Below are 13929 nucleotides of genomic sequence, written 5' to 3' on the forward strand. Positions count from 1 at the left end.
ATGAACACACACGTTCTCAAAATTATCATTACTTACCCCCCAATTTGGGTCTCAGCACAGCAGAGATCCATAGCTTCTTTGTAAAATTTTAAACTAAGCAACCTATCTGTTTGATAAGGTCAAAATTTTCACTGGGACACCTTTCTGGTCCACCAATTCCAATTAAACATTTTCAACACACTCATTTAAATAAGGAAACAATAACAATGTCCACACATGGTTCTGATATATATATTTTTTAATTTCAGAGATATCTTCGTTTAAGATATATTCTTTTTAAATGAGGCACATTTATGAAACTAAACCTTCTGCTGAGAATCAAAATACAGAATTTGTTAACTGGCACAAGTCTAGTTTAGACACATTTAGGTGTGTAGGTGTGTTCATACACGTGTATATATAAATTTTATATACATACAAAAATCATGCCAATGCTACCAAACCAGCACCCAAACCTAGATACCAACGTCCAATGGAATGGCTCAGGAAGACTTTGGCTACATTCAGCAGGAAGCTTGAAACCACTCAAGGCCATTTACACACTGGTCCTAATCGCACAGCACATATTTTCTCAGAACACACAGAGGATCAGTGTTAGTTCTGTGGTATTGAACTGCAAGCAGCAGTCCACCCGCATGACCAATCTTTCTTGCTTTCCCCTGTTTCTGGAGCTCTCCTCCACCCTCTTAAAAGCTACCCTTGAGGGTCAGGAGCAATGCAGCCCACAATATGGGGGGAGGGGGGGGCCTACATCTTGAATGGTGATCTAGTGGAAATTGCAGCCCCCTGTATTTGTACGTGTGTGTGGAAATGCCTTCCGTTCACATAAGTGCACCTTGGGACCCAACCCACTGAATTTAACAGCAGTAAGTTGTCAAATAGAAGCACGCTCATTGAGGCCGCAGAAACAACTTGGTAGTACTATAATGAGTAACAGATGGCAGCTTTAGGTGGTTTGGGGCTCGTAGTTTACACATACTTTTTCAGTGACCTCACTTATTTCTGATTAAATGCACAGAGGCTAAGCTCTCAGTGTCTGATTTAATGTGGTATTCAATTCGCAACTATTAATACACTATCAAAACTTCTTTCTCTGAAGGTTTTGGGACTTAGGAATACGCATTCCTGTGATGGCTCTGGGCAGGTGAACTCTTGCATTTGTGAAGGGCCTCCGTGCCACAGTCCATTCGTACATATCTGAAATTAAAGCAAAGTCTATCCATTTCAGCTAGGCTTATAGGCTATGCTGCTTAGGGCCACAGACTCAGTGGGCTTGCCAAGTCCTGGCTGTTTGATTTTGGGAAACACAAATCATCTATTTAATAAGTGCAGACTTGACAGATGTAAAATGGTTTTCCCACACCTGGCCTTGGGTGTTTTCAGTGCAGCAGGCTTTAGCCTTGCCATTTAATAGATGTAAAGATTTAGGCTAACATTTGAGATGTCCAGAAAGTACACCTGATTGAAAAGCTCTAGTTGTCTCTACAGAGCTCTTTTTTAAAAGAAAGAGCAGGGGTAGCAATGAGGAAACAACAGGTGGAAATGTATATTTTTTCACCTGTACCCCGTATAAGACTTTAAAATGTTCACCTGTATTCCAGATTCTGCTCCAAAAAACATCTAGTGAACCAGTGTGCAATGGTGATACTTCTCTGTTAAGTCAGGTTTTCCCACATTCTCTGTGTATATATAGCTGGGTTTGCTCACCAAAGCAGGCAGATGCACACATTGTGCTCACAAGACATTTCTCTCCCTCCCCCCATCTACTCAACATTCCTCTAAGATTACAGAAATGAAGATACCACATACTTCAAACACAGTGTCATGCACAGCTGATTCAGACATGAAGCTCTGAAAGGCCAGCATACATATTAGAAACCAGACATATTTCCCTTTTTTGAACAGCTAGTTCTTTTCTAGGATCAGAAATATACTGGATTTCTTCTTATACTCTCTTCAAATATTACATTATTTTGATACCAAGAATAGTTTCTTTTAAAAAAATACAAACACATATCCTACTCTGGTCGCTATTATGCTTCCCAATCATAGAAACAAAACTGTGCTTCCCACATCTCAACAGGGAAAGGGCAATCAAGGCAGGAAATGGTAAGGTCTCAAAATAAATAACGTACGCAAACTTCGGTGCTTTCCCTAGGCATTCATTTATGTATTATATTTATATGCCACCCTACCCCTTGAGGACTCATTTTAGCAGCCCCACCATCACTTCGCTGATATCCCACAGTTTCCTTGCCACTAAGTCATCCATGGCTTTAGGCAGTAGTTGCTGCTCCTTGCAGTTCCCAAAATATTTCCCAGAAACCCCCTCTACTTCAGGAGAGGAGGCCAAGTAAATAGATGTCTGGGCTCCTTCCAATGGGGTTCTGAAGAAAGCCCAAGACACCAAATTTAGGAGGGGCTTTACCAGTAACGGAATATGTATGTGTCTGCCTAGATTTGTTCTGACAATACCGGGATGGAGGGCATTGACAGTGACTCCGGTGCCTTCCAAGCGTCGGGCCAACTCCCTGGCAAAGAGGAGGTTAGCCAGTTTGCTCCGACTGTAAGCAAAGCTTTTGTTGTAACTCAGCTCACTGTTCAAGTCATCAAAGTTGATCTCACCGTATTTGTAAAGGGCGGAGGAAACCACTACAATCCTGCTGGGGGTGGAGCTTTTGAGAAGCCCCAGGAGGAGATTGGTGAGTAAGAAGTGGCCCAAATGGTTGACACCAAACTGCATCTCAAAACCATCCTCTGTCTTTGAGTAGGGACACTGGAATATCCCGGCATTGTTGATCAAGACATCCAGCCTTGGCTGTTCCTTTACAACACAAAAAAAGATGCAGAGAGACAAAGTCAGGCACACGAACATGTGGACATTATTTATACTTTTAAAACTATTTTTTAAAATGCCCCCACAGTGGGTGAAGGGAAGCTCAACCCCCTTTTCAGCCTAACAGCAGTGGACTCTGATCGGGAGAACCAGGTTTGATTCACTGCTACTCCACATGAGCAGCGGACTCTTGCCTGGTGAACTGGATTTGTTTCCCCACTCCTACACATGAAGCCTGCTGGGTGATGGGCTAGTCACAATTCTCTCAGAACTCTCTCAGCATCACCTACTTCTGATGTGGGGAGAGGAAGGGAAAGGAGTTTGTAAGCTACTTTGAGACTTCTTACAGTTGGGGTATAAATCCAAAATGTTTTTCTTTCGACACCTGCAGTGCCCCACATAGTTTGGCCTTACTTTATCTTTGATCTCACCCTCCCTTCCTATGGACTTCACAACCCAGGTACAAAGTTTTCAGGGAGACCAGGAAATGTGGGTTTCTTGAGGTGCTTCCTAAGTGGAAAGCCATGGCAAACAAGCACTATGCCCCTACCTCACCTTTACTGGTAGTAGCTGTGATGGATGAGGGGCAAATTGGGGAAGAACATTTTTATGACAACTGACCAGCTTTGAGGCACCAAAATTGGAAAATTCATTATCTGGCTGTGTAGGCTTGGTTATATACCCAAGCGTGAAAACATGGCATCTCTATGGAGCAAGCAGCAGTGGCGTAGTGGTTAAGAGCAGGTGCACTCTAATCTGGAGGAACCGGGTTTGATTTCCCCGCTCTGCCGCTTGAGCTGTGGAGGCTTATCTGGGAACTTCAGATTAGCCTGTGCACTCCCACACACGCCAGCTGGGTGACCTTGGGCTAGTCACAGTTCTTCTGAGCTCTTTCAGCTCCACCTACCTCACAGGGTGTTTGTTGTGAGGGGGAAGGGAAAGGAGTTTGCAAGCCCCTTTGAGTCTCCTTACAGGAGAGAAAAGGGGGATATAAATCCAACTCTTCTTCTTCTATGCTATGTAAACACCTCCCTACTGGCTAAGATGTTTCTGGTGGCCTTTTTGCTCCAGAACCCAAGGCCCAGATTTGCTAAAGCCTTTTAACAGATTTGGGGAGGAGGAACCTCTTTCTCTGTGTGTGTACACACATGCACATGTAGCTCCCATACATTTGAATCAGCCCATTGGTCCAGCAAGGTCAGTACTATCCCTTAGACAAGCAGCAGGTCTCCCATGTTCCCTTCGCATCTCCTACTACCTCATCAGGCCTGTAGACAAGGTGGGCCAAAAAGGAGCAGGGCCCCATCAATCATCTGTCCTGCCCCTCCAGCCAGCTCCAGGATTGGTGTGAAACTCATCACGAGTCTTTCAAGTATAAATTCTCTATGCAAAAAAAAGAATGGAGCCGAGGTAATAAGGTGTGAATCCTCTCACAAATCTTCCAAATATGAATTCTCTAGGCAGTTGGCAAGACAGCACTTAGCAGAGCTGAAGTGTCCTGAAGTCTGGGAGGTGACATGGAATGTCAGAAACCTTTTGAACTTTTCTAATTTTTATAATCCAAGATCTATTGCATTAAATTGCATTGCTTTATACTTGAGTCTTAAGTACAAAAGTGGTAAATCAATAATAAAGCACAAATGAATAAATAATGAAGAAAAGAAATAATGATGGGCTGATCATCGTTCTACTTATCTTCTCCCAGCCCCCACGAAAAATGTTCTGCCTTCGGCCCTATACCTCATCCTTTTAACTGGATATGCCAAGGATTGAACATGGGACTTTCTGCATGTCAAGGAAATCTATCACTGAGCCACAGCATCTACCCCAACATCCTCTTTACACATAGACCCATATGGGAAAAGGGCGTTCAGATGTGAAGGATTTGTAAATCTTGAGTAGATTAGCAACCTACGTTCCCCTTCTTTTCTTAAGATGCTGCCTACACATGAACTGTATTCACCCGAGAGTTGTGCACTGTTGTAATAAAGTTGAATTAGTTAACAGAGCACATTGCCTTGTTTCCTATCACATCTCCTGGCAGCAAGCTAGAAAGAAGGGTCAGAAACCAGGGGGTGGTGCAAGCTATCTGAAGAAGACCTGTGAAGACCACTTAACAGCTTGCTGCGAAAAGCAAAGGATTTTTGCTGGGATCTCCCTTACCCAAAATAACAATTTCTGTCTCAGCCGCTGAGCAAAAGATGCTCCTCTCTCACTTGCTGGCCATTTGTTTTGAGTGGGGAGAGTAGTTGAGTGGGGAGAGTAGATAGCACAGCTATCACAGCAGTTTTGGATGTTCACTAAAAACAGCACACTCTGTTCTAATAATTGCATATACATTGTTAAAGTGACTCACAAAAGCATATGCAGGAGTACATTTTTATCTTTAAGGGTGCCACTGAACTCCTGTTTTATTTTGCTATATGGAGGTGTTCTAGCCCATGTTACAACCAACCCGGTGCTGGTGGAGAAAAAGTATATATCTATATATATATAAAAAGCAAACCGTCCATTTGTGAGTCATGCTCTAACTCCGAAACCACTAGACGGATTCCTTTCAAATTTTCACTCGATGTGCCTTTCCAATGCGGACAGGTTTTTGGATATTCACATTGCTGAAATTCAATACCTGAGCCAGGTAAAACGTCTTTTTCCTGGTGCACCAGGCCATGAACCTGGCTGTGTTTAACTGTCACCCTTAGAATGTTTCATGCAGCATGTCTGTGGCCTGAGGGGTTGGCATGCCCTTAGAATGTTCGCGCAGATGGCCAGAGATGAGAAGTGAAAACAGTAAATAGGTAATACTGGTAGGTAATACAAGTAGAAGTCAAACACAAACACACTTTGCCGTGTGAGACGTCAGGTGGGGTCCCCCCCTCACACGCAGGTAACTTTCACTCTCTGTGCCTCACCCACTACTATCACACAACACACATACACTCATACACATCCAGCTCATCTTCACACACCTCACTCTGCCTCCCTCACATCCAACCACCACTTACCCACTTATATTTGCCACAGCTCTCTTCTACTAAAAGCGAGCTGGAATTTGCCTTTTTCTTCTAAGAGAATCCACGGGGTGGGGGCGAACCAACACTACTGGCTCTGCTTCTTTTGCACGTGGCCCTTTACGAACCCAGGGAGCTAGCCTCGATCTGAGCGCCTCACCACCCTGCCTCTGCTGCCTGACTGGGATAGCCTCCTTGCCCCAGTTCTGCCTTACCCAAGCCAGGACTGTGAGTGTCAACCAGCCTTATGGACAGCGGGAGTCGCACTCTAGACTGTTCTGCTGTGGAATGGAAAGGGTCACCTTATACTAAAAAAAAGACACCACCATATAACAATGTGAATTGAAAAGGGAAAGAGGGATTCCATTTGACTTCCCCAAAAGGCTATGCTGGGGATCATTGGACCTGCATGGACATCTGTGTGGGTTGCGGACTGTGATGAGAAGGACAATTGCCACAGCAACGCGTGGCCAGGCCCCGCTAGAGTGAGTGAGTGAGTGTGTGTGTGTGTGTGTGTGTGTGTGTGTTTGTATGCAAGCACTGGAGCAGGTATGAACACGTATTTTCCCACATGGCTTGATGAGTGAGCAGTCAGGTCGGGAACAAATACATGCAGATGCTGCAGCCCATGAAAAAGTAATTTAACCATTCTCTTTTTTTTGATAAAGAACCCAACATAAGAAAACATCTCACTGCTAATGCATGCACTATGCATTCCCCAAAATTACTCAGGCAGCCCAGGCTACGGAGATATCCAGTGGCAATCTGCCAGTTCTGTCATGGCCATTATTCCAGAACATCGCATCTCATAAAATATAAAAGGATGTTCCCGTTTCCACTAAACAGCACCACAAAAGAGGCACTCTCCACTGTCTATTACCATCCAAAACTTTAATAGGGAAATCCTTTCATCCATTCATTTGAAGTGACTTGCGGCTTGTCCCAAAGAGAATTTATTATGGAGCTGCTATTGAATAGTGTCTGGAGAACTTCCAGTGACATTTCAAGCAGCGGCAACGCAACACAGTGGAGGGACTTGGCTTCACAAGCAAATCGCTGTTTTATCGTATCATCACACTCAAAACTGTCTGGAAAGATGTTCCTGTGTAAATCAGCCATTTTTTCCCCTCACAAAATGTTCCAATACACCTTTCCACACTGCCCTTTCAAGTAACATGCATTTTTCTTTCTCAAGTTGCATTCAGATGTGATCTTAAGTCGTAATTTGCCCTGACCAACACAAATACAGCTCCCCTCATTCTTTTCCCTCCCTTCTTATGAGAAATACACCTTAAGAAGAAAAAGAGTTTGGATTTATGACCCACCTTTCTTTCCTGTAAGGAGACTCAAAGCAGCTTACAAACGCCTTTCCCTTCCTCTCCCCACAACAGACACCTTGTGAGGCAGGTGGGGCTGAGAGTTCTGAGAGAACTGTGACTGGCTCAAGGTCACCCAGCAGACTTCATGCGTAGAAGCTGGGAAACAAAACCAGTTCTCCAGATAACAGTCCACCATTCATGTGGAGTGGGGAATCAAATTCGGTTCTCCACATTAGAGTCCACTGCTTCTAACCACTATACCATGCTGGCTGAAACAAATTCTGGTTCCCCATGACATATGGCTGCAGGATTCTGGATGAACTGGAGTTTGTTCAGTCCCTGAAACTGGGAGTTTAAGTCATAATGACACGGATTTATGGTTTTCTTTAAATTTGTGATTAGTACACCAGAGATCTATGGACCTTGTGTATCCTGTGCTGGCACATTAATCAAGCCAGTGGAGCTGCTGTGCAGAATAAACCACACTTGGACCCTGTGTAGTCACTCAATGACACTCTTGTCACCATCACATTTAAATCAGACCTAATGCAAATGCTGTAAATGCAGAAACACTTGATATTGTACTGATGGAGGGGCTAGCTACCCTGTTTCCCCGAATATAAGACATCCCCTGAAAATAAGACGTAGTAGAGGTTTTGCTGAAGTGCGAAATATAGGGCATCCCCCGAAAGTAAGACGTAGCAAAGTTTTTGTTTGGAAGCATGCCCGACGAACAGAATACAGAAAAATAAGACATCCCCTGAAAATAAGACATAGCGCATCTTTGGGAGCAAAAATTAATATAAGACACTGTCTTATTTTCGGGGAAACACGGTATGTTCAACTGAGACACCCACAGACCACAGCGGATTGCAGTACTCTGCAGTCCTGCACTGAAACCAAAGGCTAGTTTATCCTGTGCCTGTCAAAAAACTATCAACTTAGAGTCTTAGACTGTGCCCTAAAAGATACCAGAAAATAAATGACATGCTAAGAGACCTTTTTGTAAAAAAAAAAAAAGGGGCTCAGGGTGGGGGCATGGATAATGCCTGAATGTGCTCCTTCCTGAACACTGAGAAACATTTCTTATACAAACACTGATTACTGAAAAAAATCTAATAAAACCAGACCACAGCAAACTCTGTTGAGGGAACAGTATCTCTCTTCAGTCAGTCCATAGTAAACAAATGAAGTGGGCAATAACATTAAAAAGAAATGTGGATGAGCAAACCTTTGAGTAAATCTACCCCACAGGCAACCCGACCATTGACAAAACGTCCCAATTTTAAGTTTGAATTGCTTCCTTGGGGGCTGCATAAATCTAAGGACACTAACCAGGAAAGGAGATGCAGCAAGCTAGAATTATTTCTAGTGCTATTTTTTTCATGTTTTTTCAGATGCTCAATGGCCTCCTCAAACATTATTGAATTCCCACAAGGCAAGTGCTTCTGTGTAGACTTACACAAGAAACTTCATGTATGCCACAATCTGTAATGGTTGTTGGTTACATTTTGTATCTATTAAGAATAGGAATTCACAGTCAATTTTAGTTTACCACCACATATAACCTCAAATGTCAAATGCAGATGTGATCATTTATACATGGGATGTATGCAGCGTAGCACATATGAGGTGCATCATCTGGAACAGGGGTAGGGAACCTGCGGCTCTCCAGATGTTCAGGAACTACAATTCCCATCAGCCACTACCAGCATGGCCAATTGGCCATGCTGACAGAGGCTGATGGGAATTGTAGTTCCTGAACATCTGGAGAGCCGCAGGTTCCCTACCCCTGATCTGGAAGAACTGGTGCCCATGACTTCCCATACTAAGGGCCACAGGCAAGATGAGCCCCAATCTTTGCCAGTGCCCTCTTTATTTTACCATACTAAACAACTGCAACTTGGTAGGTGAAGGAGCCCTGCCCTCACCTTTGAGAATGATGCTCTGTCTGCAGATTTGGAATTCCTGCACCTGCCAGTCTGTTTATGCTGCAACTCAGATTTCCCCATTTTAACACAAACATGAAGAAATGAGAACCCCGCTGGATCAAACCAAAGGATCTTCTAGGCCAGCATTCTATTTTCCACATGATCCACCCACATACCTCCAAGAAGATCACAAGCAAGGCCAGGCTTTTACCCTCCCTCCTATCGCAGCTGGCATTCCTGAGTTACAGCACCTCTAAATGTGAAGGTTTCCACTGAGTCCTCCTCCTACCCAGCAGGCACTAATAATCTCAACCTCCACAAATTTGACTAGAGGCACAATAGTGTTTTAAGCACTTTTCTCCCAGCCTGTCCTGAATTCACTGACCTGAGTTTAATTGAGCAGCTTCAAGTTCTAATATGATGGGAGGTGGTGGGTGAGAATCCACTTGCCCCAAAATCTATGATTCAGTAGCATCGCTTGTCACCCCACCCACCGCCCCCTTTCATCTTTGCTGCTAAAGGTCCAAACCGCTTTCTCAGCTGATCTTGTCTATTTTGAGGTGCAGCTTTTCTAGATCTACCAGATCATTTTGGCCACGGGCTGACTAAAAAACAACAACAACTATGCACCTTATTCCTCGACGCCAGACCCAACAGACCTCCATTCATCAGGCTGAAGGTCCAAACACTTCAGCTTTTGCATCTGATTTGGTCTGTTTATTTTGGGGTGCATCTTTCCCGGAACTACCCAGATCATTTTGGCCACGGGCTGATTAAAAACAACAACTTATTCCTTGATGACAGACCCAGCAGACCCCCACTTCTCATCACTCTTGCCTCCCCCTCCCCTTGCAATGGCCCCATGCTCGCCCAGCGCCGCCCGCGGTCCCCCGCCGTGCTTTTACCTGCAGCACCTGGTGGCAGAAGCTGCGTACGGAGCGGAGCGAGGCCAGGTCGAGCTCGCGCACTAGGAGCTCCCCGCGGCATTCCCCCCCTCCCCGCGAGCACAGGCCCAGCTCCGCACGCAGCTCGCGCGCTGCTTCCTCTGCGCGGCCGCGGTCCCGGCAAGCCATTATGACCCTCGCGTGTTGCCGTAGCAGCTCCGCCGCCGTGGCCCGGCCCAGGCCGCTGTTTGCGCCGGTGATGATGACGGTCTTGCCTTCCATCGAGGCAGCAGACACGCTCCGCGTGACCTTCCCAGCTGCCGACCAGAGGCGCCGGGCGATGAGAAGCAACCCTCCGCCCAGAGTTGCGGCGAGCACGACCGCTGTGGCAGCGGCCATCTGGGCTAAGGAAGTACCATAGAGAGGAAAGGGCTAGAGCGCCACCCGCAACCTTTGTTTCCGGTTTGTTTGGAACTTCCGGTTTGAGGGATAGGACGCCAGCATGGGTGCATGCAGATTTGGGATACTAGTTAAACTAAAAGAATTTCCGTTGGGGGTGTGTGTGTGATTATTTTTCTAGGAATCTTACATTGCAACGGGTAGGAAAAGTTAAATAAAACAGAAGTTCTCCAGTGGCACTTTCAAGACCAACAAGTTTTATTTCAGTATAAGCTTTTGTGACTCAGAACACACTTCATCAAAGGTGTTGCTTGTGCATCCATTAGATAGATACTTTTATGTTCCCAGCAAAGGGGGTGTTATATGGCTTAACATAAGATCTAAGAAAAAGTATTGAGTTGACACCGAGTGGATAAGAGCCACTCCTGAATGTTATTAACTTCTTGTTTTATCTTCTTAGTTTTCAGTAGATATTATATTGATCCTAAGTTTTCTGTTAATAGAGTTAAGTGGTGGACCCTAATCTGGGGAATGCAGGCAATGGCAAATCGCTTCTGAACATCAGTTGTTTTACAAATGTCATGGGTGAGCTGTGACTAAAGGGAACTTTTCACCACCACTACTATATCTAGCAACAGGGTTGTTGAATGTACCTTCCTGAATCTCATTTCCAATTTCAGTAGGAAGTTTGAGGACTTCATGTTTACAACTAGAAGGAAAAGTATTTCTTTCTGATTTATTTATGTATTTTGTACCTCAATCTCCCCCCCCCCCACCCCCCGTAGATTCATCGTGGTTTACATAAATCTTCTGTTTTTCCACACAAACACCTGGGGGGTAGATTAGTCTGAGTGTGCGTGACTGGCCCAAGGTTACTCAACAGCTTCCACAGCAGAGTGGAGATTTGAATTTGAGTCTCCCAGATCCTAGTCCAGTGGTTCTCAACCTTCCTAATGCCGTGACCCTTTAATACAGTTCCTCATGTTGTGGTGACCCCCAACCCTAACATTTATCCATTTTACAGATGGAGAACACTGATGCAGAGTCCTAGGCGACCCCCGTGAAAGGGTCGTTCGACCCCCAAAGGGGTCCCGACTCACAGGTTGAGAACCACTGTCCTAGTCCAACTCTACACCACACTGGATGCACACTGTAAAGACCAAGCTTACAGACCCTAATTAATAAAGTGGTAGAGCCCTCTGGTGGTACTGCCACACTTGAGACTGAAGGTGGCAGGTTCTAGCTTTGATTGGTACTTCCTGTTTTAAAAACCTCATAAGCAGAAAACTAGCACAATGAGAACAAAGGCTCTACCATCTTTCTTTGCTGTATGGGGAATTTTTATCATAAGAGGAATCACCGGTGCTCTATAGTGGTGCCGCTTGAATTAAACGTGTGAAAGATTTCAAAATGTCTTGTTTTGCCAAGGCAGTTTCTCTCACTTCTTTCTTAAGGTATATTTATTATTCCTTCTGCTTCCCTTTCAAATCTATATTGTTCTCTGCTTGGTTATGTAGTGTTAAATGTTCCCTACTTCTTTTGAGGCAGGAAGTTTCAGGGAGAGCACTTAGGCTAGAAAACACTGAAGTGTTAAGATACTTTGTGTGTAAGATTTACTCTGTTTTACATATAACTCAAGTAGGTCACAGATGGAGGCCAAGAGGGATTCCTGCAGGGCAGTTTGCTATCCTTCCTCAGAGGACTAATCATGCACCTTAAGGCGGTTCACTCAACTGTCAGCATGGTTTGTCAGAATCCAAACTGTTTTCATAATACAGCACAACATTTTCAGATATCTCTTTAGTCTAGTTGAAAACGTTCATGAGTCCCTCCCCCCCCCCCCCCCGGTCACACATTTATTTTTCCAGTCTTCCCTGGATTATTATAAGTGCTTGTGAACGAAGTTTAAATTTAACACTGTTTTCTTTCACAGCTCTGAAAAGCTAGCTGCTTTCAGTTGTAAACAGTCTCTCCCAACTGCCAATTTCTCTCTACCTTCTTTCTGATTTTGTCACTTATTAGGGATTTTAACTGCTTCCAATGTTCTGTCCCTATAGCAAGTGTTTGCTTGGGTGCTTCCCTCATCAAGGCTTTCTGTCTTTTTAACCAAGTAATAATTTGTGCACACCCAGATAGTTTTTGGGTAGCTCCCCTTTATTCATTGCCCTACTGGGTCACACAGGAGTACCAGGTTTGGCAGTTGAGGGATAAGCTGGAGGTCCATAATGAATTGTGTGTGAGAGAAGTAGTAGAGACATTTTGCATACACACCCCTTAAATCTCCTCCTCCAATAAACTCTTCCAGCTTGATCTGGAAATTACAAAGAAGTATGCATAAGGGTGGAGAAAAAAAACAAACTGGAAATCTCCCTTATGCATCTCAAGTCTCATCATGCGCTTCAGTAGGCCAATTTTCCTATCTCCTTCTGCCTTTCTTTTAAATTTCAACCATGATTAACATTCTGTGTTTCTTAGAGCATAGTCTTCATTAGAGTTTGAAGGCATCTTCATCTAACCTGGGAAGTCATATTTTTGTCTATACCTGTTACGTAGAAACCATTACCTTTCTACAGATGGTCTGGTTTTGCCCTTTTTATAACTAGTGAAGGCCACCTTCTTTACTATTAGTTATAAGCAGTTACTTGTCTGAACAAGCCAGCATGCTGGCCCCCACCTCCACTTAGAGTTGTCTGCATAAAGTTGGAGGGAATGCTACAGATCCATTCCACTAGTAGAGGTACTTCCCTTCTATGGAAGAAGCCCTCCCCAATACAAGAATATATTGTGTAAGGGGAACACTTTCATGCACTAGAAGAATAGAACTGGCAGGATCCAACCTATGCTTTGTAGGATCTAATACTGCAGTCTTACACACATATACTTAGAATTCAGTGATCCACAGTGCAATTGTAAAAACCTCGTTGAAGAGACTTAAGTTGAATTCTAAGGATTGCTCACTGAATTGCTTAGAAGTGAATATTCTGACAGGCTGTGTCACAAGAAAGGGATTTTACTTTAGTAAATGGGAAGGAAATGATATTTACAGATGTTTCCATTGTTTCCCAAGAATGCATTCTACATAACATGTAGATGGTGAAATCATGATAGTAAGGGAGCAAATTCTATTCCCTTGGGGCACTTCACTCCAACACACCCCAGCTGGATGACCTTTGGCTAGTCACAGTTCTTCTGAGCTCTCTCAGCCCCACCTACCTCACAGGGTGTTTGTTGTGAGGGTGGAAGAGTAAGGAGTCTGTAAGCCCCCTGAGTCTCTTATAGGAGAGAAAGGGGGGATATAAATCTAAACTCTTCTTCTTCTTCTTCCATACCTGGCGGTTTGAAGAATTTCTGTCATGGGATTCCAGATGAATGCAGTCTAAACAAGCCATTCAAGACTTGCAAAAACACTATAAATGTTGGTCTAGAAATACCATTGCTCATATAAAGATAAATAACAAAGACTTTTTTCCATACACGATCATTACTTATTTCACCTGGTCAATTCAAATGGTAGGGGTATACTGGATTGATGCAGGGTTAGAAAACAGC

The 13929-nt window shown here is 44.1% G+C and overlaps 1 protein-coding gene across 1 annotated transcript; it reads right to left on the reverse strand.

Moving 5' to 3' along the window:
• Positions 1-220: 220 nt before the first annotated feature.
• On the reverse strand, positions 221-10410 carry RDH14 (retinol dehydrogenase 14). Its single transcript, XM_048499020.1, has 2 exons — positions 10003-10410; positions 221-2824 (listed from the first exon to the last, which is right to left on the reverse strand). Exons 1-2 carry the CDS (start codon positions 10378-10380, stop codon positions 2207-2209), a joined length of 996 nt encoding a protein of 331 aa, XP_048354977.1. The 5' UTR covers positions 10381-10410; the 3' UTR covers positions 221-2206.
• Positions 10411-13929: the final 3519 nt, after the last annotated feature.

The sequence above is a fragment of the Sphaerodactylus townsendi genome, linkage group LG01 (assembly GCF_021028975.2).
Source record: "Sphaerodactylus townsendi isolate TG3544 linkage group LG01, MPM_Stown_v2.3, whole genome shotgun sequence".
NCBI lineage: Eukaryota > Metazoa > Chordata > Lepidosauria > Squamata > Sphaerodactylidae > Sphaerodactylus > Sphaerodactylus townsendi.